The sequence below is a fragment of the Dendronephthya gigantea genome, unplaced genomic scaffold (assembly GCF_004324835.1).
Source record: "Dendronephthya gigantea isolate DGI-Jeju-01 unplaced genomic scaffold, DenGig_1.0 000007F, whole genome shotgun sequence".
Lineage (NCBI taxonomy): Eukaryota > Metazoa > Cnidaria > Anthozoa > Malacalcyonacea > Nephtheidae > Dendronephthya > Dendronephthya gigantea.
The window spans coordinates 1,720,148-1,745,862 of record NW_021163017.1 but is presented as its reverse complement, the minus strand read 5'-3'; the positions used below and the strand labels follow the sequence as shown (position 1 = coordinate 1,745,862).

Sequence of the window (25,715 nt, the reverse complement as noted above, 5' to 3'; positions counted from 1 at the left end):
AATATGATGACTTGCATGGCTGTAAATATAGTCAGAAGTCTCAATAGTATCTAAACAATACGTATCTTTTAAAACAGCGAGAAATTAATGGATAAAAAGAATACTGAATACATATATGTATACGTATATATAATATTGAACCATGTACATTTAAATGCTAAATAATATTCTTGTGAACTCTTGTGAACTCGTTATATATATGTCTAACAAGTGCATGTCATATTTAAACTGATACGAACATTTTCGGTGGCGTTTTACAGAACTAAGACTTAGCTATATTAAGATGCTATTATGGTTAAAAGAAGCAAGATGTTTTTATACCAAATAACAATTTAACAGAGGTGATTATACATGAGTTTATAAAAGATTCACTCCCACCTTACCCAACTCCTATGGCCATGTAAACAATATGACTGCATAACATGTAGAAAATAAAGCAGTGACTGAATGCAGCTAGTTTGTCACCGAGGGATTGTTAGTATTCTGGTAAAATTATTCTCTAAGTTCAATCAAATATGAATAATCGTATATCTTCATCTGTAAAACAAACTCGAGACATGCGCAGAATCAGGGGTTGGTGCATTTATCCACGAATTTGCAATCCACTTTTCTCCGCTGAGAACATCGCACCCCCCGTGAATGGTATGGTAATCCAAGTCTCCCAGCCATCCTGACCGGGGGTCGACCTCGTGGTTGTACCACATTATAGCTGTGCCTTTCTTTGCGGGAACGAGCAGGTTTGATGTATGACATCGTTTGCTCAGGTTGAACATCTTATTCAAGGACTTCAGATACTACAATCAGAGAAAAACAAGAGGATTGTAGTTCTATTGTGAGTTTTCAAACTTATAATAATTCTTGTTAACTTCTTAATATATCAAGGTCTGTTTCAAGAAATCGTTAGTTGGGAGAGGGTGTTATCGTTTCAAGAAATCGTTAGGAATCGAACACGAGGTTTAGTGTAGTGGTATAAGTGGTGAATACCTTGACATTCAATGTTTTGTTGTCTGCAACGAGAAATGCCGTTTCTCCCCCTTCTTCGACGTCATTCAGATAATACAACACTGTTAAAATCCTACAAGAAAGCCACGGCTTTAAAGCAGAAAATTTGAAAGATATTTCTTATTTAATTTTTAAGCTTAGACCTATCTTTAATTCGTCTCTTTTCTCGATCGTTGTTTTAATCAGCATTTCTCTTTTAAATGTGGTTTTATAATCATATAGAAGTTACGCACAATTGGTAATCTGTTTATTTCCCAAGCTGCGCTGTGAATTTGCTACGATACCCACCTGCATAGTTTACACTCCTTGTCTTTGTCGTGATTTTGATGGCAACAGACGACGTTTTTACCAAAATCCTCTGGCGTTGAATCATAATGAGCATGGTAGTGACCACGAATGTTGTATTTGACGATCTAGCCCGAAAATATAAATGTTGTTTAAAATACGACGTATGCACACGAGTTGATTTCAGTGTAGTTCGATATTTTAGTTTATCGCCAGGTCGTGCTTAGAAGGAAAAGTACTAAGCCTGAAGGTTTAGTTACACTATGCGACTTTCCTTGCAACTCGCAATGCAATTCAACTCTTGAGGCATCTAAAGTTGTCAAACACGAACATTTCTTACGAGTTACGATCTAAAGGTCTGTTCACACGGTCCAATTTTGTTGCATCCAATTCACTTCTGGCGTATGTAAAATAGTCGGTTAATGATGAAGCTGTAGTGCGTTCGCTTCAGTGGATTTGCTGCTGATATACATTACAAGACAACAGATTATAAAACATCCATCAGAAGTGAGTTGGATCCAACAAAATTGGATCGTGTGAACAGACCTTAACGTTTTCTAAGCATTTCGAACACTCTTTACAAATTAACATCCCTCAAAATTATTATTTCATTGCAAGTTGCAAGAAAAGTTGCATAGCCATCATAAAGAAGGCGTAATTCCAGCCAGTGATACTGAAGAGGATTTTTGTCAACTTTATTTAGAGAGAATATAAAAAAGGAGTGGAGATTTTAAAAGAAAGTTAATTCGTTTCTGCCTATAAATTCCTTTAATAGTTCTAGGGATTTTCATGCGTTTTGTTTGCACCTTCTTCTACTGACATAAAGATTATGTTTATGCTTTAATTATACCGAGCTGTGCTCAGTAGCGTAGCCAGCCTGTCGATTTGTCCCGTTATGCTAATATTCTAGTGTTCATTGACTGTGAAAACAATAGATTTCTAAAGACATGAATAATTATAATAACTCGAAATGGCTGGCTACGCCACTGGCTGTGCTTATAGCTACGTGTGTAAGAATAGACAATAGGTCAAAACAAAAGATATCATTGTCTATTGTTGTTTATACGTTCGGTACATGAAACACACGTTTGCCCGAAGCCGTTTTTATATGTTTGCTGGTGTTCGGTGAGTGAAATGGATAATACAAGCTTGAAAAGTTATAGGAATTGGCAAACGGCTTGCATCGTAAAAAAGGAATCAATCAATGTGAGGTTGTGGTCAAAAAAGCCGTGAAGATTTACGCGAGGGAGACGTTTCAAGAGCCTTCAAAATACAGCCGGATTATAACGCATGGTTGCTTTGAGACACGAAGCGACGTCAGGTAGTATTTTTTATACTTATACGTGCTCTTGTAAGTGTTAAAACTGCATATCTTTACATGACCTAGGTCTGCTTGTTGTTAACAATTAATTAAGCTTTTACTCCTTGCCAATTGCGATGTAAAGTCTTGCCAAAACATTTTAGCTATAACACAACAAACCGCCATTTTGAAAAGAAGTGGAAATAACTATATGTTGAATACCCCGCCGGCCCGCCGTGCATTGGAACAGCACGTTTCAATAAATAAACCCACACTTTATACACCTTATTAAAATCCACATACATATAAGTATATGACTAATACAGTATGCTTAAAAGAAAATATATACCTGATTCTGGAGGATGAATACCTTACTAGAATTGATAGTTAATTAACCTTGTGCAGTTGTGAGGGATTTTATAGTTGTGCATGTATTTTATAAGTGTCGCTATCTGGATATCGTGTAGGTTATCTACTACACTATAGCTACCTTTCGCGGCTACAAAGATTTTTTCAGCTAGGAATTAAGTGGATGAGTAACTCACCTGGATATTTTCACTCCCTTCAACCAATTTTCGCGGTAACTGCGTCAGCCGAATTATCCTGCAAAGTCAAAGAAAAATTAAGCATTCAGCCAACGATGCAGGGGGATTGCAAGAATTGCAACAACAGCATATAAACATACACAAATAACTAACAAACCAAAAAAACAACAATGAGTAAATCATAATAATAACAACAGCGAGAGCAAGTTGTCAAAGCGGCCTTCAGTCTGCATCAGCACATTAAACAAAAGCTAGCACGAGAAAGCTACGACTATTATACAATGTAGACAACAACATACTTAAAACATTTCTCAACCAACCTGTCATAAATTTTTGTTAAAATTGGATCTTTTTGTTCACTTAGCCACGTGTGCTCGCTGTATCTTGGTCGGTGAAATGGATGTTTGGAGTGAATGAAATTTAGATACGCGTCGAGTTTGTTGAACGGAAGTAAGTTGAATTCCTCTTCGTTCATTCGCCCTGTAGTTAATTGCAAAATCGAGAATATTATTAAGAATTTATTTTGATTTTTTAAATTGACTTGAATTATAGTCCTAAGTTGCAAAGGCACGAAAAACTTTATTAATTAAGATACAGCTTTCAGCAATATTTCAGTTATATTTTGCGAAATTATATAATGAATCATACCATCGTCAAAGTACGTATAATTGATCTTTGAAAACCTGCAAGAAAGTTACTGAGTCAGTTCACGCGCGGAATACAAATTGAATTGAAAAAGTTCTACACTGTATTATTTCTTTTATCATTGTTACAAAGTGCAGTCATATACGGTTGATTCGGAAAGTTTTGTGGCTGAAATTGCACGTACATGTCATTGATTTCGTTTTCAGTGAAAAATAAGCCATTACTTCTCTCACACATTTCTTTAACCTTGGAAGAAGAAAGTACGAGTTTGTCAAATTATTGTAAACCTGAAACCATTCATCACTGAATCACTGAGTAATAGACCAATGATGTATGAACTGATAAATTTAACTACACTATTATACATAGACTAAATTATGATACATGCATATTTAATGATAAAGAGGGTACCGATATATTCTTTATGTTACCTCGTCCATGGTTATAAACGAATCTCCATTTTTGTCCCATTCGTGAAAATAATCGACAAATTCCGGGAGATGAAGCACGTAGTTTTCTGTTTCTAAGAAAGATGGACACAGATATTGAAACAATAAAACAAATTGGAAGATAGCGCGGGACCAGGGTGGAAACCTCGATCCTGTATAAACATTGATTTGAGGCAACATTCACTTTCACATTGAGACTATTCATAGTTTTGAATTTGATGATGAGTTTTTCAAGCCCATATGTATCTATATACATCGCTATTTCGAGCCATTTCGCGCCCGCCCACAACAAAAAGTTCGGTATTTTGTGTCATAGGCAGGGACACCGGAACCACGGCGGGGCAGATGCGCCACCGCTCTTTGTTTACGGAGACAGCCCTGTGACCTTTGCTATCACCATACAAGGTTCTGCTGTAATTGTGATGCATGCTCTTCTCACCGAGCCTAACTGATAGTATTATTGATTCATTCTGTTGATCGACAAATTTGGGTTTCCTCTTCGTGTTGTTGATAACGTAAAATGAATGGGCCCTTTTGTAAAACTGTATCCGCCCACTGTATCCGTAAAACTGTATCGTAGCCCCAGATTATACCTGCTTGAGTTAGAGCGTCTTCGATCTCTCCTTTGTATGCTTGCTCTTCGAATCCAGCCACGCTCTCCTTCAACCCGTTTTTCTTAGCGAGGTTCTTAACATGATCGCATTCCCGATCGGAGAGAAAGTTGGAGATTTCTAAGAGAAATAACACAGGCAAATGTTTTAAAAGTAGTAAAACTCCTGAACTACGGTCATGATGATACAACATTCACAACTGATTCGTTTACCAAAGATGGTCGGTTTCATTGCTATTGTTGTTACGCGGTATTTTTTCTCATCGCCATCGAGATGAAGGTCCCTGCGATAACCAACCTGCGGGAAACGTGGGTATACATGAGAGTATATAGGGTCAAATACTGGATGTTGGGGATGCAAAACGAGCGGCTAGCTTGGGACAATCTGTTACCCAGTAACTGGCAAATTTCAATATTTTGAGATGTGTGAGGGGGAAAAGCCTGACGCTTTTAACGTTTCTACTCGTTTCTATACGAGGGTATAGGAAATATATATTTCCTAGTTAAGCTTGTTAATAAAGAATATTCTAACTGAAACTCAGACAAAACCCAGGTAGTGGAAGCAATGTTTCCGGTCCAATGTTTCGCCATTATTTCAAAGTTGGGCAAGAGGGAAACAATTTTTCCGAAACTTGAGTCACACTTAGGAATCATTGAATACTTTTGAGTTCTCCCGGAAACAAATTCTGTTCCCGCAACAGCGTTTCTACAGCTGAGCAAACATCGAAACATTGAAGAAAATGTTTCCTAAAGTTTGCCCCCTATCTATCGTGACATATCTTTGGGTAATTGCGTACATATTCTTTTTTTACTTTAGTGTCAAACTTTGAAACGACAGAGTATCACAGTATCTCTTCGCTAATTTACAAGGCCAGTTGAGACAACTTTGTTTGGTAAGTGGTAACTTATATTAACATGAAATTAGCTCTTAGCTTTAATACCGTCAAAACAGTTAACCATGCATCTATGGATGGGGCTACTGCTCAAAGCTGTATTTCAACATCTATCTAGTGCACACATAGTGTTGGGTTATTTGGGTACTTAATTTTTAACTTTTAACTTACCTTGACACCTTCTATCTTAAACAGTTTACCGTCGTTGCTTTGTTCGTAAAAACACGGACCATCCTCGTAATTCTGTAAACCTAGCACTGTCGGTAATTTATCTAGCTCTATCAACGCCAAGCATAACAAAAAACGCGTTGCCAACATTATGCTGCGGTTATTTCTATGAGGCTTCAACTCTCCCAAATCTTTCAGAGATTGTGCTATATGTAATACCGGATCTTTGTCCTTTTTGACGAGCTGTCTGGTTGTCAAATTCTTCTGTAGCTTAATCATATGCAACGATTGTTTCCCACACGTGGTGATAGTGAATTTGAAATTCTAATCAGTTTTTACTTTAAAATACACCGTACAATTACATGAATAAAGAGATGCCACTGTTGTTACAGGTATCTTAATAGGCAAGACTATATGTATTTTAAAAAAATATGAATTATTAGTTGAATTACATTACTTAATCAGAGTATAAAACGTAACAAAAGTTTTATCGAATGTGTGTTTCAAGATTCAATGTTCCGAGTCCATAATCAGGCATCAAATATATATTATGAAATAAGTGTATCCACGAGCGGCTAAATGTCAATAAATGCCATCTCTTAAATTACAAGTAAAGACAACAACTATACAAAATAGTAACTAAACAAAACACGGAAATGATAAACTTCAAAGTATAATCGACATTTGAAACTTGGATTGAAAGAGGTGAACGAGCGAAGTTATATAGTATTATAGTAAATAATCGAGGCCTTTAGTCTAGCTTTTTTGCATTGGTTGACTCTAAATGGTCATAGATCCAGCCCAAAATAGATGAGTCTTTTAAACGAACTTTTCGCGTAATTGCTACATTTCAAATCTCGCCTCACCGCAGTAGTTTTTTTTTGCTTTGAAATAACTCGGGCAGAGTCAACTTTGAAATAACTTTGAAAGAAACGTTGTGTGGTCATGTTGATTGTCGAAAACAAGCCTTCGTACGATTTTCTAAAGGTGTAAATTCCCGCCATGGCATCCGGTTTTGCTGCTTTTGTAGCACTTTTGTCACAATCTCAAATTTGAAATTCTCGTTCTCAATCATTCCACTTTCATTCCAAGTATTATTGGTTGCTTGCATTCACGTAACTTCGGAATATCAGTGAAAGGGCGAATGCAAGGATAACGGACGAATATTGAAGTATTTTTTGTCGAGTAAAAAAGGACTTTTCGCGCTAAAATTGTTTTCAATTGATTCGTAATTTTTCTTTAAAGAAAAGAGTATTGTAATTTGAGAAACCCACGAGATTCCAACCAAAATATAAGCTCTCCAGTATTAACCTAGTTTTCTGAGACGAATGTTCTAGAATCATGCATTATAAGTTCTCAATTCAGGACTTCCCGAATGAGCCGCCGAACGTCTGTAGCCTGTGAAATCGCATCATTAGCGTCGTCGTAGGTATAATTCTCAGCTGGAATTGAATTTTCAGAGAAACCTCTTCGATAATGGGGATAGCGGGTCTTGATGTAATATCCTTGAATACGCGTCACCTTAATCGGAATGGTGCGAAGACGTGGATCTATTCCTGACGCCCGATATGCTAATGTGAGTACCTCGTGAACCTCTAAGTCGCCCCTTTTAAGACGACCTTTCGCAAACATGAGAGCCTTCAGAGCTTTTTCGACGGCTTGTTGGGAATGAAAACAGGTGAGAGAATAATAACCGCCTTGTAATAAGTAGGCTGCTGCTTCGAGATCGTTCTGAGATTGTCGCATCCATCTTTCACCTTCGTTCTGATTGGCCGGTTCATCCACGTCATCCCTCTCTTGGCGGTCTCTCCACCTGCGATGTCGTTGTTCTTGGTCTCTCGTTCGTCCTGTGTATCTATTGTAAAAGTTCCAGAAGTTATGACCGTTGCAACCAGGCCCGGATGAGTCTCTTGGTCGTCTTGGAGTTTGATTCGAATTGTCGGTTTCTGGATGATAGCCAGGAACTCCGCCCGCGTTTAAACGATCAACTTCGTTGAGCAAGAATTGTGTTACTTCTGTAGCGAATTGCTTGCGATCATCAGGATTTTTGTCGGGGTGCCAACGTCGAATCAGGCGTTTAACAGCACTAGATCTTTCTGATTCTGGAACACTCTCCCAAATTTCCTTCAGTGCTTCAGCGACCTCTCTCTTGGCCTCTTCAAGCGTGGCGGGTTCACGACGTGTGTTATCTTGGGCAGAATTGTCAGTTCTTGGGCCTAAATAAGCCACTAAATCCATCCCGTCACTCGTCGAAGTTTTTGCTCCTTCGACTTTTCTTTCTTCACGATCAAACTTGTAAAGTTTTAACTTGTTAACTTCAATTGGCCCGTCCTCGCCAATATCGATTTTGTACTTGCTGCTGAATCCAAATGTGCCATCGCCTAATTTATTAAGAATACAAATTTATAAAAATAAGAGTTATTGCTAAATTGTTGTATTTCAAATGTGTAACATCAACTATATGTAAAATTACATGCGAGATACTTTGGTTCATTCATACCAATACCAAATATTCCGACAAGTCATTACAAAAAGTTGGCTTCATTGCAAAAAAGGTTTGACAGAATAAATCGTCTACAACTGTACAGTCAATTGTATTCACCGCAGTGCTATGAATTCATGATATGGAAGTGATAAATATAATGAATCTAGTTTATTTTGTTCTTCGTTCTTAATCCATAACAGCATCGTCTGCTGTGATTTTCATAACAACGATTTTCGTGAAGACCATAACAATGACAGCACTGTCGTTAGAGTGTACAATTGTAATCAAGCCGGTAAAACCAATAATTGAATTTGCAGTCTGGAAAGCGAAAGTCTCGTTAAATGCCATATTTCTTCAAGTCCTACGGAAGCGGTAAAAGAAAGCAAAACACTTCCGAGGTTATTAAAATATGTTACCAAACAAAATGACTAAAAACAAACCTTGGCTTGTTTGTTCAATGATTTTGGCGTACACATACACCGCTTCATTTTCTTCGTCCTCTTCCCTTACTTCATATCCGACAAATTCACCTTCTCGAAGATGGTAATTTATATCGTTTTTCAAAAGGTAATGGAAGTGCTCTGGGATTTCTTCGCCCGGATTTGGCTCTCTGGAACGGCTGCTAATGCTCCGTGGTATGCGAGCATCATCCAGGGTTCTTGATATTTCACTAGGGTCTTTGGTATCGAGGACCATCATTAGAAAACGCCAGTTAGCTTCCTTGACATGTTGTCCAGTGATCATTGCAATGAACGAACTAATTCTCTCATGTAATACACTGGTATTCCTATCCCCGCCATGTTTGATTAGAATACGAAAGCCATCAGAATTCTTTTCGCAAAAGGTGGGAACCTCCGACATGCTGTCAGGAACTGGTTCTGCAGTTTCCTTTGTGACAAGCCGTATTTCAATGGTTTGCATGCATGAGATTTGGACTCCATTTTCGAGGCTTTTTAGGTCATTTCTCACCTCTTCTGGAATCTTGACTTTATCCTCTTGGAACTTGTACAATCGCACCAGCGCCTCGCTAAAATCCTGAGAACAAATAACGTCGCGATATGGTTTGATGAAAGGACAAAAATTCTCGTTTGAATCTTGATCAAGAATACAAATCTTTTCGGTGCAGCTTGGACACAATTCTTCATTAAGTTTCGAACTTAACTTTTGAACTTTCAAATGGCTTGGCAGAAATTCGACCAGTTTTGCAGGAGGTTCTTGATCCTTCATGGTTAAATCAATGAGCAGCTCCTTCCAATAATCTTTCAAACGTTCTTTCTTCTCCATAGTGTCGTTGACAAAAACCTCGCAAGATCTCTTCAGATAATTGTCTTCGGTTGGTAGATAAAGATTACGAACATTTGCCAGCGATTGGGTTGCATCTGGGGCAGGACGCCCACGTGTTTGGAGGCGCTTGGCATCTTTGCTTAAACGCATGAACAAGCATTTCGTCGCACCAGCCGCTGCAGTGATCTCTCCTGGATGCATTTGGTTGTCTTCACAGCTTCTCTTGATCACTTCGAGTAACGACGAGTATTGAAGTTGTGTTGGACGTTCCTGAGCTCGAAGGCATTTTAGAAAGTGCTCGCAGTTTTGAAGATTTCGAGGAACATTGAACATGTATGGCTTCATGCTCTCCCAAAAACCCGCGAATGCAAGCTGGTTGCCACGTACAAACGTGTGGCGGTCGACCAATACCACGGAAACATTGCGAAGTGCATCTGTCGTTTCATGACATTTCTGTGAACAACTTTCACCAGGTGGACCAGATTTTACGCCGCAAGACCCTTCAAAATAGCTGTATATTTTTGTCATAACTTCAGAAAGAGTTGTTTGCAATGTCCCGGGAACTTCTTTCTTCTTCGCTGCAGGGAAACGACCAGAGATGTTTTTCAGGTGTGCGATCACTAGTTGGTGTGGAGGAGTGGTGTGTATTCCTAACATTCTGACCAGATTACCTCCATGGTATGGAAGTGCCGAGTTTCTTATCAAAGATGCGCATGACCATACAAGGGTTGCATGTGTTTCAACCACAGAGCCATTAAAACACGTGAGAATTGATCCTGTATGCGAAGGATGGATCTCACGAAACAACTTCAATACCTTAGCTGTAGGAACAAAATTGATCTTTGAAATTTGCGAAAGAAACGAAGGCTTTTGTAATTTTTTGTTGTCAAATAGGTGAGTGACCAAAACTTTTGACTTTTCCAAGATTTCCTTATCTCTATCCGGAGTTGAATTGCGAGATTCTTGCTCCAGTTGTTGTGCATACCGTAAGAAATGATCGCTGGTAACGACGCACTGGAGGCCAACTTTTTTAAGAAAGTCTTTCCACTCATGAGAATCAAACGGCGACGGGGGAAAATCTTCTTTTTGGACAAATGTTTTGAAGATTTTATTATCCGGGTTATAAAACTCACTTGCTGGATACAGTGCGCCTGAGGGATGGGGAAGAAATGGCAATTGCTCCATAACAGCCAGGACAGCGTTATAGCCATCATGCTGGTAATTTAAAAGGTGATCTCTGACATATTTCAAATGGTTCTCCCTTCCTTCAGGTGTTAACCGATTGAAGTGCTTTAGAACTATGCGTAAGTAGAACTCCACAGAGGAAGCTGGTTCGATGCCAATATACTTGTAAAGGTCGGCGAGTTTGGGACAATGGCGTAAGAAGATGCTGTTTGTCACCGTGGAAAGAACTTGAAGGTCATCCCCAGGAACCCCAGCCGGAACTTCATAAACTGTATTAAAGGTAGAAAGTCGCGTGTATGTGCTGTCGATGGTTTGGTAAAACGGTAGATTTCGTAGAAATGGGCACGAGAGATTGGAAAGATCAGTTTGTAGAAACATCATGAGCCGCTCAATTTCGTGATTCTCAAGTGTCACTACCTCTCTTCTGTTGTGATTTAAGTTGTTATGCAGCAACCCCAGGACGTCCTTCGTTGACTGGATCATTGCAAGGTAGTGCTTGCGTACTTCAGTAGCTCCGCCAGAACCTGCGAAAATTGAAAACGTAGATATCAAGATGGTGTGGTTCAACTGTGGACAGCCAATTTTCATAACCAGCTCTCGTATGTCTTTATCTTGATGTGAATCGCTGTTGAGGTATGTGCTAACATTGAGAACTGTTTTACCCATGGAAACTGGGGCGAGGCAGTTTTGTGTAGTGGGAATTATGTGCCAACTCACAATATCCTTCAAGATATCGCTTTTATTTTTCATGTTACTGGATATATCATCAATGAATTGCCAGAGCAATATAAGCCACTCTTTTGATGGGAATAAATCTTCTTTCTCGTTCGGATTCCACGGTTGATGGGAAGTAGAGTTAATCCAGAATGGTGGAAAAAGATTTGCTTGAAATTGGGCAAGATCCGAAAGGCAAAATTCTGACAAAACGTTAGAGCACTTCTTAATCTCGCTTTCATACATTCCTCGAAGGGAATTGTGCATGAAGAGATCAGGTCTTGAGGGCAATAGTTGACTGAATTTGGTGCAGAAAACTTTGTTATGAAGGTCGAAGCAACGAAGCCCGTCATCTTGTGTGAGAAGCAAAGGAAAGCCCTCGAGATGATTGTAAAATTCCTCGGCTTTGGAGCAATATCTAGTAAGTTGAATAACATTGTTTGCATCTTTGAGAATCGTGTCTTCGACGCTTCTCGGTAGACTCGCTTTAATATCCGCGTGGTTCTTGAGAAATGTGAATACCTTATCTGGACTAACGTCTTGGTAGCATTTAACAGCTTTGAAACTTTCGTGAATATGCCGCGGAGCGTGTGAAAGCAGGAGGAATCCTATACTTAATAACGAATTTTCGAGATACCATGAGACAGAGGATGTGCAAAAGTAGGCATCGGTGACTTTAAACCACGTCACGTTAACAGGAAACTTGTCAGTGTCTGCGTTTGTAACAGAAAAATACGAGAACAAACCATTTAAAGGGTCAACTGGCTTTTTGCTCTCAGGGACTGACATGGCCACAGGTAAAACAGGAAGTATCGGCAGGAAATTTCTGTAAAGCGCTTCTCCAACAGGTTTCCAAGCGGTATCAAGATCTTCAATGGAAGGAAACAACTGATGATACCATTTGAGGCCATCCTCGGTGTCCTTCTTGGAGGAAAACATGCCGGAAGTGACAGATTCGGCTTGATATCCAGGAATGTGTTCTTTGGCGTAATGAATTGCCTTGGCATAGGCTGGAGCTATTACTTGGCGCTTCATGAAATTATTCCAAACATCTCGTTCGTCAGAGGATTTGGGATCATACCACAGGCCGCGGCGAGCCGAATCCAGAGCAAAGTGGCCATTGATGTGGACAGGAAACCTCGTGGAAACTGGAAGAGGAAGAACGCAGAATATCGAATGTCGGAATGGAGATTTATTTGAAGGTAACCGAATAGCAATTCCAGCACGTGGTAACAATCCCATTCTGGTACCATCTGGAACATCCCCATCACCTTCTTTGTTAACACTTCCCAAGCTCTGTGTTATCAGCCAATCTTTCTTCACGTTATTCGTATCTGATACCTTTATAACGTAATGGATCTGTTGCCATTCGATTTGTCGAGTCGGCACTTTACTGCAAGCTCTGATCTTTTCATAAAATTCTATTCGTTTACCCATGTCAGATACATCACATTTCACTGAATACGTCTCAAGTTTACCATCGTTTATCACGGAAACAGAGATCTTGATGATGTTATTGAGAAACAGCAACATGTCCTTTGCAGACGCGCGGAATAAATCAAACAGTTCTTTCACTTTCCTCTCATACCAACGAGTAGATGAAATCTTAGATGCGCGTGTGGAATTTGAACGAAGTGGAAAACGGAACATTGTGCTTCCTTTAAGTGGAAATAAATCACCTAAAAAACCGGCGAAAACATCCTGGTAGTTACGTCGAAACATCCCATCAAGCTCGTTAAACAACCGTCCAGGATTCCTTTCGTCTGCGCCTGGGGCAAACACAGCGTGTGGGTCAGAAACACAAATGACCTCATCATTGGAAATGAAGGATGGACAGTCAGTAAGATGGTAAACTGCATTAAATCCAATGCCATACTGTCCTGTTTTCATGGGATCGTCCACCTTGCTTCCAATACCAAGCTTCTGGATACCTTCAATATCTTCTTTGGAGAATGGTTTATCGTTATAGACGCAGATGGCTGGGCCTTGAAGCTCGTTCCAAGAATCAGAGAAGACGTGTTTAGTACCGTGCTTTCGAGGGTCAAATATAAAATGAACTTCGCTGGCTTTAGCATCGTCTGCGTTTTGCAGAAGTTCCTTCAATATTCCTTCGTCGGGTGGATAAGCTGCAAGAATATTCTTCAAACGATCAGTCAATTCTTCATGCTGTCCAAAGGGTTTACCGATAGGCTGAGAGCAACGCAGTAAATCTGCTTTTCTGAGTTGCTTTGCACCACATTTGTGAGCCAGCATTGGAGGAATCTTCTCATGAACAAGTTTATTGGAACCATCCGTCTCTAGCCATGGCGTATAGTTAATCACGAGCTCATTTCCGTCATACAACAGACAGTCCGAACTTGGGAGAGGCAAAGGAATTTCTAACCTTGTATTGGATAGCTTGAACACTTCTTCAAGGAGAACAATAATGGTGCTAATTTGTTTTTCTATCAGCTTTCGGCGGCCAGTGTCTTCTCGTATTCTACGAATTGCTTCAATCAAATCCACAATGGAGAAGTTTTCTTTTATTCCACACCAGTGGATGAGTCGTTTGAACTTCGTGCTGTATCCTGGAGGAAGAGGAAACAAATATGGCGATGTATCTTCTTTGTTCCAATTTTTTGCAACGAATTTTGGATGGACCATTTGATTTCTAACGAGCATCCATGGTCGCAAATCCAATTGCTCGCGAAGATACGACTGTTGTGACGTGAACTGTTCAGAAGTTACAACCCTCTGCAAATACTCATAAATTGTGGAGCACATCGTTTCCTTCTTTTCTCTTGTGAGCAGTTGGGGGAGTTGGATGACTTGGTCGAGTTGCGCAATAACATCGGGTAACTCTGGTTGCTTTGAGATAAACCCAAGGATGACTTTGAGGTTTCTGTTAGGCACGCATGAGTGATCAGATGACTCATCCAAGATAAGTTGGGTGGAACCAACAAGGTTTTTATGGCGTTCAGAGTAGAGATAGTCTGCGGCAGCTAACTGCATCCCACGGATATTCTCGGACTTCCAGGAAAATGGGTAGTCTTTGGGTTTGGACAGAACTGGAAGGAATTGAGTTGCACGCAAGCGTTTCTTTTCTTCACTTGTTATTTCCTCTTTCGGAGGCATTTGATTCAGGTATTGAATAAGCATTTTTCCTCTTACAACATCGCAATGATTGGAAATCCACTCAGCTCGCTCGCACAAAGTACACCACGGAAGGGAATCAACTGCCATTCCTAACTCTTCCAACATCATTGCTCGTTCCTTTGTCAAGAAGCGATCGTCTAAAGGGAATCTCTTCTCTTCTTCGGAAAACAAACTAGCCGCCTTTCCCTTCGGATGGACCAGTTCATTGGGTTTGCGCAGCAACGTTCCATCCTTAGAGCAGCTGAAACTCGGGTAGTTACGTAAAAGGTCGTCATAATTTCGATGTTTGCTCAGTCGACGATCGAGGATGTGGACAAGAACTGAGTTTCGATTTTGATTTGGTATCTGTGATATGTTGGGAAAGAAAAACTCTCTTAAGAATCTGTCTTCGGTCAGCATGTGAACTTTGATGAAGGCTTCTTTACCACTAGAGACGAAGGCATCCGTGTAGTGTTTAGGAAGCGACAGGACATTTTCATCGAGCAGGTTCATAATGGCGACGCATTCCGCAACTTTGCCAAGCTTTGGATCAAGGATAAGGCAGTCATGAAGCCGTCTCCATTTTCCGTTGCAATAGAACAGCGGCCATTCTTCATCGATGATCTTGTTAAAAAATGAAGAGATAAAAGGCTTCCACGCTTTGGGATAGTTTACCTTTGTGGGGTTGGGCCAAAGGCTATGAAACTCGTACTGCTTAGCATTCCAGGTCGTAATTTTTCGAAGCAGCTGCAGGTATGCTTGAGCTAAGGAATCTTCCATCAATGCTTCGTTCCACTTCGCTTCAAATGGTTTCAACGCTCGATGTTCCCCCACGCCTTCTTCCCACAGACGACGACGATTCGAGTAGACCGAAAAAGAGCCGTTCACGTGCACAGGGAACCCAGACTCGATAGAAAGTGGCATGAAGCAAAACACTTCACCTGCAACGGCGGATATTCTCACTCCATGTATGTTTGAGTGCGTCATCTTGGCAGCTATTCCAGTTACGGGCACAACGGCGTTCTCTCTTCCTTTATCACTCCGCGCAACCTGAAGAGAAGATCTCACACCAGTACAGGAATTAACAAGCCAGGTATCCTCGGATTGAACAACTTCTGATGATTCGCTAAGTCCTGATTTTACCATAGATACGTTCATTTTTAACTGTTCAGTACGGCGCGGTCCTTCCGTTGCAACAAAAATCCCTGAACTGCGGTTATTTCTCAACCAAGTCGATGAATTCTCCAAGATCGTTCCTTTACCGTGATTATCAGCTTCATTAGTATCCAAGATGTTCATGACGGTTTTTGTTACAGTAATCAAGGGTCGTCCTAAGCATTTCTTTGGGTTAGAATTCTTCGGAATTTCAAACACCCGAACCTCCTTAACATTCTGGGTAAAAAGCAACAGAGTAGACGCACTTTCTTTCAACGACTTGATAAGATTGTTGACGTTCTCTCGCGTGTAAGGGTCTTTTGATATTTCACTTTCCCGCGCTTGTTCAGTTGTACGGAAAGGAAGTCGAAACAATGTCCCATCAAAGTGAAAAGGTCCCGTTCCGCTCATGTCGCAGCCAAACATTTGATGGTAAGGCATGAATTGATCAGGAAATGCAGACAAGGCCAGCTTGCTCTCCACCAAGCTTAACATAAACCCGCCTCCTCTCATCTTTCCGTCGATCAATTTAGAGATGTGAGTCATATTCGGATCAAAAACAACAACGTGTTCGCCACTTAGAAAGCTCGGAACGTCAGTAAGATGGTAGACGGAGTTGAAGCCAAGACCAAAACGTCCAACCTTTTCCAAATCTTCCTTCTTCGTCTCGCCAGCCAGCTTGTTGATATTTTCGAAATCTGCCTCAGAGAACATGGCGTCGTTGTACGCCCAAAGTGCAGGGCCCTGGCACTTAGCTAGTTCTTCAGTAAGCAAGCGTTCTCGCGGATTCTCCCTCCAGTCAATGACGAAGCACACTTTAGAAGCACGTGCGTCATCTGCGTTTTGAATGATTTCTTTGAAAATTGCTACACCTTCTTTGTACTGCTGAAGAATGTTACGTAATCTCGTGGTCAGCGGCTCGTACTGACCAGCTTCTTTGAATTTGATACCAAGTGCTTTGGCTCCTGCGAGGCAGTTCGAGAGACGTGGTACGCGAAGACGACCAGCCAAATCATCAGGAATTGCTTTATGAATTAAATGGGAATTCGTGGAGACTTCAAATACAGAGGCACCTCGTCTTAGGAATTCACGATCACAGTAAGTGCACTTGTTACACGGCTCGAGTTGCAGCTTTCCAGAGGCTGTATGGACAGGAATAAGAAGATTTGAGCGGCGTTCATCAGATAGTTGACCACAGCTTCTAACAATCCACTCCAACACTGCACGACATTGACCTAAGTCTTGCATCGCATCTTCACGTGGCCCGTCTTCATTATCATGCTTTTCCTTTATGATTGACAGCATAACCAGCAGATCATCAACTAAAAACTGCGGCTTTACTCCGAGGGAAACCAGAAAGTTCTTCACTTTAAACAGGTCGTTTGGAAGACGGAACAAATATGGATGAAGATTAATGCTGCTCGGAAAAGGTGATTCTAAAGCAACTTTCTCGGGTGATGTAAAGCCATTTCCATGCCAAACCCACTGAGTTAAACCTTTGGATTGTAACAAATGCAGCACAGAATTTCGGGGCGCTGTGGAAAGATAAATGTATATCGCCTTGACCATTTCTTCAAACTTTGCAAGGGATAACGGTGTTGTTGTTATCTGGTTTGTCCAGGAGACAATGGCCAAGTGTAACTGTTTAGCGACTTCATGTAGCTGGATTTGATCCGCAGACATACAAAGTGATACTAAAAAAGACATAAATGCCATAATCATATAGATAGCATAAATGCCTAATGACATAAACACTATATAAGATTTAAACTTTAAGAGATAGGAAAGGTCTAAATAGGGCTCCCTTTAAAATGCAATAATTACATCAATTTTTTTCAATATCCAATGTGCATGCACTATACTCTTGAATAAAAAATTATTAGTTTGATAGATATTAGTAAATTCGATAATGAAGTCAGTGGACAAGAATGTTGAATGATGAGAAATTAAATTTGTTTTTCTAAACGATAGTATGTACACAGTTGCGACTAGTTTACAACACGAGAATGTCAAAATACTCAATAATACATGAGCAATCCTTAATCCTTTAAGATGTATAATTCGTCGTAAATTGGTTTACATACCTTGAACGTTATGTGAAATCCATCTTTGATCAAAAACGGGAACTGTCGCACCAACTAAGATTGCCAGCGAATTAGGACGCATGCTTCTTGGTTGACATATGTTCACTCCATCATACCACGGCATTAATTCGGGATAGTTGGTCGGACGATCACACATTCTTGGTAACCATGGCAACTCACGCAGGTCAACATTCAACGGCCTTCCATTCAAAGTGTACCCTTGAAGTAACTGTGGTCGCTGGTTCAAAAGCTCCAAAACAGCCATACCTCTGTCTGAATTTACGCCTGAAGTTATCTTGCCTGTCAATCGGTTTACAACCATTAAAACATCTTGAGCTGTTAGGTTCTCTATGCGTCGAACTTGCAACTCGTGTTTTCGTTTTAATATTGGCGCTGAAAACTGACTTGTTGGAAATGCCTCGTTGTTGTCTTGAAGTAACCGCGTCAGAAGTCTGTCAGAAGGATCAAACAGTTGATTTGGGGCGACACGTTTGCCGCTAGCGGTCGGAATACAAGCCAATTGACTGATGAACACAACAAAATTAGGCACTTCCTGATTCAAGATCTCAATTTTTTCCAAAATCCAAAGCACGAGCTTGTCCTTTTCGACATCTGCGATCCCCGAGTTTAAGAAACTTTTCAAGTAAATCATGATCAAGCTTGCGGTGCTCTCCATTACCATTCCGAGTTTCTCCAGCAGGCGATGGCTTTCGTTTTTTGTAGAGGATAGGATCTTAGTTCGATCAACAATTCGGATATCTTCGGGTAATGAATAATTCCGTGGAGCAACAAGCCTCTTTTCACCTTGTTCCGTTTGACAGGATAGCATATACCGTCCGTTGACTGCTTCAAAGATTGGCAACGTACGAATAAACGATTTCTTATTCGAATCAATGAGATCTAGCCTTGACAGGATGTGACAGAGTTCGCATTTCACTTCCTGTGATGAAACCGACAGTTGTTGAACAAATTTTCCTCTTGAAACGTAAAGAACGCTAAGAACACCAGAAGGATTTGGCAGAGCAATATAGTGAAGGAGTTGGTCATGCTTTACAAAGGCGGGTAGCTCTTCGACCACAACACAACCTGATCTTTTCAGAAGTTCACGAACGGCGTTAGAAAGTTTTTCATTGCACATTGGGTGTTTGCTGACAATGACAGTGGAGTTCTGGCGAAGTCGAGCCATGGAGGAAGGGGATTTTGTCGATACAGGGATCAGTGGCATTCCATTAAAGTCACCCAACCTGCTTGGATAGTTTTCGTTAATCCATTTCCACACCAATTCTAGCCAGGCTAAAGAAGGATGACGTTCCGCCTCTTGATTCCACGCTACGGTCTCCAGCTGTGGAAGATAATTGCAGGACCAATCACTGGGAAGGTTTTCCCAGAGTAATGGCTTGATATCAGCAGCCGTGGGGTGGTGTAATTGTGTTGCTCCTGAAAAGCCAAGCGCATGCAGCTTCTGCTGTAGTTGCAAAGAAAGGTGACGAAATAGAAAACGATGCTTCATATTAGGTAAAAGCTCAACACTGTGTTTCTCGGACGGGATAAAAACCTTCTCATTAGATGGATTGGAGAACTTTATAAACTGACGATTCTCTAACGGCAGAAGAGGGACTCCGTGAAGACTGTGGCTTTTGCTAGGAACTGTCTGCAGAGCGTATTCCAACACGAGCAATCTGTCTTCGAACGGCATGCCAAGGCTGTGAAAATCGAAATTTAATCGCAAAACGTTACACAAGAGTTCAGGGGTAACTTGTTGAACGTTTCTCCAACCTGACATCTGATGATATTGATCGATAATTTGTATAACGTGTCCTGGTAGTGAAACAATTGGCTGGCCAGCTCCCAACAACGTCTTTAGAACAACTTGCTTAATTTCCTCTCTCATATCTTTGGATTCGTGCAAGCGATCAATAATTGCAGTTCCAAGGTTGACCCAACGACAAATTCCTCCAGGAGCAGTCAAGAATATCTCTCTTGCCAAAACTGTTCTGAGAAAAGGTTCTATGATACATTTCCAGTCACGTCTGACACCGCTGAGAATTGGCAGAGCACTGTATACCAACTCGGCAAGTATCTTCGGCGGGACATTGCCGGGACTCCCTCCTGCCATTTGTAAGATTAGGTTGGCGTAAACTTGACTGCCCACCTTACGCAGAAGAAGTTCATTCCACCGAGCTGTGTCATCATTCTGGCAATCAGGACCAGGCCATTTTAAAGCTCGTCTATTGTCTGTTAGTCCAAAGTAACCATTCACTTGCACCGGCAGTCCAGTACGACAGTCGCCATCAGGAGGGAGTGGAAGGAAACAGAATATCCTTCCAAGTGAAGACATGTTGTTGTTCGCATCAAGAGGAAACGCGATGCCGATCCAGGGTAACAACTTTAGATCTCTGGCCAGCTCTATCAGCTCATTTTCATTAGTCCCAACTTGATTCGCTAAGAACCATTCATTCTTTTCTGTAATTTCCCCCGGACTCTCATTCACAATCTCCAAGCGATAAAAGGTTGTTTTCACGGCAAAATCCCACTCCACCGTGATATCCTGGATTAATTCTTGTCTTTTCTTTCTGACCTCAATCTTTGACTGTTCGGAAACTTTGGCTGTATAAAGATGAACAATTTCACCGCGTGCTTCCCTCTCGTACAAACTGATCGAGTCGACGTTTTTCAAAAATAGAAGAATCGCACTGGCTTCGTTCTTAAAAGAATCGAAAAGAGTGTTGACCATTTCCCTCGTGTATATCTTTTTCGACAATGCCGATGGTTCAGTCCGTAATGGAAATCGAAAGAGTGTTCCGTGATAATAGTTCCCTTGGTCAAGGTTGCAGTCGAAGATGTGGTGGAACGGCTCGAATTGATTCAAATGTTCAGCCAGTAAAGGTTCTTGTGTAGAAAACGCTTGGCCTGGTTCACCACGAACAAAATATTTCTCGTGTGGATCGAGGAAAGCCACTGTGTTTCCACTCACAATACTTGGAAGATCTGAAGAAAGAAGTGGGAACATAGCACAGGTCATACCTTTTCACGCAAAGAATTAAGCTAATGCAATGCTTTCGCACACGTAGCTTGCCTTAAAACTCGTATTCACGTTTATGTCAAATTACACGACATATAGGAAATAAATTGAAAAGAATAAAGCCATCTTGAAAGTAAAGATGTAGACAAAATGGCAAACATTTGAGTGCTGATTTTTGACTTTGTTACAAAGTCCTCTTCAGATACAGTCAAGTAGCCGCTTTTTTAAAGAAAACTCATTGAAAACAAGCTGAAAAATTACCACAAAGAAAATTCGATATCCAATAAGTCTACTAGCAATGCTTATTCGTGAAACGAAACACTATTGCAATGACAATTCGCTGAGGTAAATGAGCTACGTGAGTCGTGAGAATACACCTCCAGCGCTGTTGAAAACGTGAACGCAAACGTCAAACGGCAAAATTTCAACGTCAAGCCGCGGTTAGCGGCTCGCTGTTGAAGAAAAAACGTCAAACTAAAACACTCTACAAACTGTTAAACCACCATTATACCTGTGATGTGATACACAGAATTGAATCCAATACCAAAGCGGCCAACCTTCAAGGGGTTATTTGCTTTGTTACTTCTCATAAGCCGCTGCAGTCCATCCCAGTCTTCATCTGTGAACTCGCCGTTGTTGTAGCAGTAAAGGGCCGGCCCTTGGAATAAGGCCAACCCCGGGGAGACCAGAGAGTCGGTTCCATATGAAGTTGCATCAAATAAGAACTTGACTTCATTTGCACCAGCGTCGTCCGCATTTTGAATTAGTTCCTAATGGAATCAATTACGACGTTGAACGTTAAGTGAAGAAGGACATGCATGTACTAATTGCATGTTCTGTAAATCCGAAATAAAGAATTTAATCCTTGAGATTAGGGTTTATCGTTGATAAGGGTCAACTCTAATCTCAGATCTAACTCTAATCCAAACCTAATCCCAAAGATTAAAGTCGTGTATTTAGGATTAACGACATGTAAGTGATTCAACGTAACTTGGTATTAATGATACAACCATGGTATATACTTGTATTCAAATCAGTAGTCATTCATAGAGGAATGTAATATTAATATTTCGAAGGAGAAAATTAGGATTTATGGTTTCAGGACATGCGAATGACACTGGCAGTAGCAATGACACATTATTTATTTTCCTCTGGTTTCCTGAAACGCCTAGAATGCTACTGTATTATCCGTATTTGAAAACCATTGATTGACTATCGTATCTGAATATATTTGTAGGCTTATAGCAAACACTCATTTTAACAAAGCAATTGCACGAGATTGTCCAGCATCCCATAACTCAGCCGTTTGTCACTGTGTATTTATCACACAATAGTGTTTCGGCCTAGTTATACAAATGCGTTCGAGGCCCTTAAGGCGGTGTTACACTATGCCACCTTCCACCATTAACATTTGCAATGCAATTCTACTCCTGAGACATCTATAAAGTTGACAAAAACGAACATTTCTTACAACCGATAGCGTTTTCTGAGCATTTTGAACACTCTTTACAAATTAACATCACTCAAAATTATAATTGCATTGCAAGTTGAAAGGAAAGTCTCATAGTGTAACAGAGCCTTTAATTTGCCATGGCTTAACTGTTTATTTTCATTCCTTTGATGAATAACGCCAAAGTTTAATTAAGGTCTGTTTACACGATCCAATTTTTTTGACGTATGAAATATATTCGGTTTTGATAAAGCAGTACTGCATTGGCTTCAGTGGATTTGCTGCTCGTATACATTACAAGACAACAGACTTTAAAACATCCATCAGAAGTGAATTGGATCCAACAAAATTGGATCGTGTGAACAGACCTTTAGATACCTTACCAGCAAGTCGCATATTCACAAATTACGATAATTATGAACAGATCTATTTCGTACAAATTTATCTTGACAAAAAACGTACTTTTAAAATCTGTCCACCATCAGGGTATCTCAACAAAATATTCTTCAGAAGGTCTGTTAATGGTGGCCGTTCTTGGCCAAACGACCTTCCTAAACACAGAATTTTGACAGTGATAAGCGCGTAATATTAGTTGCATCTGCTGCAATCGCGCGTGTATTGGAGAAAAAGCAAACACATTAAGTAATATATTCCGCTTGTTAGTGCTTTAATGCTAAAAACAAAAATCATGACATATTGGCTATAACAACATAAAAGGTGACTACTGCATGTTCATAGCATAATTTTCGGCGATAATTTGAAAACTTCTCTGTCGAATCAATGACTGATGTGGTAACAATTACGCAGCAATCTTTTCCAGACCCGTACCTTCAGCATTTTACAACATTTCGCAAACAAACTTCCGCGTCAGTTTATCAATTTTTATGTGCTCATTTCAGCTTTTGTTACTTCTTTCTTAGATCAATTGAATTTACTGGTTTTATAATGCAGGTGGATCGATTAATGCGTTGCCGTTAGTGTAAATATTTTTAATTCTGATTATTTTACTGTCTCCAAAGTCAACTATTATGTATACCGAGTGGACTATAAAACTGCACTTTTTTCTGACAATTTTTCAAATCTCTATATCATATGATATGGTGTTATTTTATCATTCTATATCTTATGTATAATATAACCTGTAAAAGGCTGTATCTATACAGCTAATAATGTTATTATTGCCGCATTTATATACGAGACAGTTGTGTATTTTTTTAGAAAAGTCGTATACGCAGACAAAATCTAGTGTAAAATATAGCTAAAATAAGGTAAATTTTAAAACAACCCCACTCTATATGGTACACTATATAACTCGCAATTTTTATAATCGGAAACAATCACTCTTGGTCGATTAAAGATTTAATTTGGAAAGACTCGTATATGTACATGCAGCCACTGTGGTACAACACATAACGAAAGCGTTTAACTACAGTATTATACACATCCGGTGAAACGCTTCGCTCTTCCAGGAACCAATCGTTCTGGGAAAACGCACGAAACGAAACTCGAGCGAACGACAACAGCCAAAATATAAGAGTTTAAGATCTTTAAAGCGATTAATATTAAAAAATTCTCCCGATCTGTTCACTCGGTGATACAAAAACACATGCAATGTTTATATAACCGCATCCTTGATTTATAGAAGGCAATCAGCCGTAACGACATGTCGCTGTGAACCGCCGTACTTTCGTTTTGTAGTTATAGGAAAATTTAGCTTGTTTCGCTGTAAATCCATGTTTTTCCGATCGTAAATTCCTAGAAACAACTGCTGTTTATTGGAATTGAATTTGTAATTGATACATTTTAACTAGTAGAACAAAAGTCCATTCCAGGAAGCGAATTGCACGCTTCCTTCATGATTTGCAATCCGCCTATATTACTAATACTATATATAGACTATATACACTGTATTGTTCGTAGTGAAACTAAATAGTTAATTCCTTAAGTCGCCAAAATAATTTTAAAATTTCTTACCTTTTACAGGCATTTTCCGACTATGGCATTTCAAGGCAAATGGATACTAACTTGGCAACCGCAATGAAGTGAATGCCTGTTCGCAAATGGTTTCCTGCACTGCGCCTGCGCGGAAAAGCCCTACCTCAGCACAATTTCTCGTGCGCTGAAGAAACGTGATGTATGAGAAGGTATTAAAATTTGTCGTTTGAGTTAGGGTAGCATTCCACAACCTTATTTTATTCACACAAAATAGCGTAAACTATATCCAGCCATAAAACCAGGGATCAACGTGGCAGCGTCTTCAAACAACTTCACGTCAAATACGGTATAACAATTACCTTACATTAGGCTCAGAATCTAATCATCTAACGAGCTTGATAAATTTGATAAATTTAAGATTAACTTATACGTCGATAGCGACGCCATCTTTAATCAGGATGCACTATGGGTAATATAGGGTAAAACTCACAAATTAGAAGCGGGGAAAGTGGCATTGAGAAACAACACGACAAATTTTTAATGTCACAAACCCTTTCCTAAGAACATTAATGAAGGGCCGTGTAATTTCAGTTCTGACTTAATTATATTAGCCTAAATCCACCACTGTTTAGTTATAAAATATGTCCTCTTGGTGAATATGTTTTTGTTGCGCGAAATCATGTTATGTACGGTGTACGCGCTGAAAATAAATGTTCTTGGTTTGTATTCCACACGCTGCTCAATATTGACGAGATAACGAGATCCCAATAGCCTACTTTTGGGGGTAATTTGAAACCAGTGCCTAGTGATGAAGAAATTTAGGCCAGGTAAAGAAATTAGCGCATGAAAGAGTAAGAACTCGAGATCTTTCTTGATGAACGTGGATAGACAGTTAACATTGAACACAAAAACAATACATCCGATATTGTGAACAGTTTTTGGTTCAACACAAATTTCAAAGTTCAAGCCTCTAGGTCATTGATATTTGTGTAATATAAAACAACGGAAACCATTCTTAAAAAATTCTAGTGCCGTTTAATTACAAAACAAATCTTTAATTACAAAACAATATTGATTTCCAAAGACAGAGTGTTGGTTCTCGTCTTGTTCAACTATATAGCTACAAATCTCGTGTTTATCAATATCAAAGTCATATATACTATAGCACTACAATAACAAAACAGAAATAGCCAAAATTATGCAATTTTAAACTAAGTGGCCTACAAGAGGCTCAAATCATCCAACTCCTTTGAAGAATATAATTAAAAAAATAGTTTGAAAGAAATGTCACTGGTTTTACAGGTAATAGTTATTCTAAATTGAATTACACGTCGATTACTCAATATATTCCTATATAACCTCTTCTTCCGAGTCAAGTTAAATCAAGATT

General features: G+C 39.8%; 2 protein-coding genes across 2 annotated transcripts; both read right to left on the bottom strand.

The window, feature by feature from the left end:
• Positions 1-295: 295 nt before the first annotated feature.
• Positions 296-6,131, bottom strand: LOC114517102 (transmembrane prolyl 4-hydroxylase-like). Its single transcript, XM_028536748.1, has 11 exons — positions 5,901-6,131; positions 5,050-5,134; positions 4,820-4,957; positions 4,209-4,300; positions 3,962-4,023; positions 3,781-3,815; positions 3,453-3,612; positions 3,133-3,190; positions 1,291-1,415; positions 985-1,075; positions 296-794 (listed from the first exon to the last, which is right to left on the bottom strand). Exons 1-11 carry the CDS (start codon positions 6,045-6,047, stop codon positions 534-536), a joined length of 1,254 nt encoding a protein of 417 aa, XP_028392549.1. The 5' UTR covers positions 6,048-6,131; the 3' UTR covers positions 296-533.
• Positions 6,132-6,250: 119 nt separating this feature from the next.
• On the bottom strand, positions 6,251-24,435 carry LOC114517071 (sacsin-like). The gene is made up of 6 exons (XM_028536714.1): positions 24,365-24,435; positions 22,853-22,941; positions 21,452-21,710; positions 17,919-20,906; positions 8,823-17,528; positions 6,251-8,278 (listed from the first exon to the last, which is right to left on the bottom strand). Exons 1-6 carry the CDS (start codon positions 24,375-24,377, stop codon positions 7,254-7,256), a joined length of 13,080 nt encoding a protein of 4,359 aa, XP_028392515.1. The 5' UTR covers positions 24,378-24,435; the 3' UTR covers positions 6,251-7,253.
• Positions 24,436-25,715: the final 1,280 nt, after the last annotated feature.

Coding starts and splice junctions, on each gene's coding strand:
- LOC114517071 (XM_028536714.1), bottom strand. Junction 21,711..22,852: donor ATGGTGGACAGATTTTAAAA/GTACGTTTTTTG, acceptor TGATTCCATTAG/GAACTAATTCAAAATGCGGA. Junction 20,907..21,451: donor TTCTGTGTATCACATCACAG/GTATAATGGTGG, acceptor TTCTTTCTTCAG/ATCTTCCAAGTATTGTGAGT.
- LOC114517102 (XM_028536748.1), bottom strand. CDS start 6,047: ATGTTGGCAACGCGTTTTTTGTTATGCTTGGCGTTGATAGAGCTAGAT. Junction 4,301..4,819: donor AGACGCTCTAACTCAAGCAG/GTATAATCTGGG, acceptor CATCTTTCTTAG/AAACAGAAAACTACGTGCTT. Junction 4,024..4,208: donor CGTTTATAACCATGGACGAG/GTAACATAAAGA, acceptor TCTTCTTCCAAG/GTTAAAGAAATGTGTGAGAG.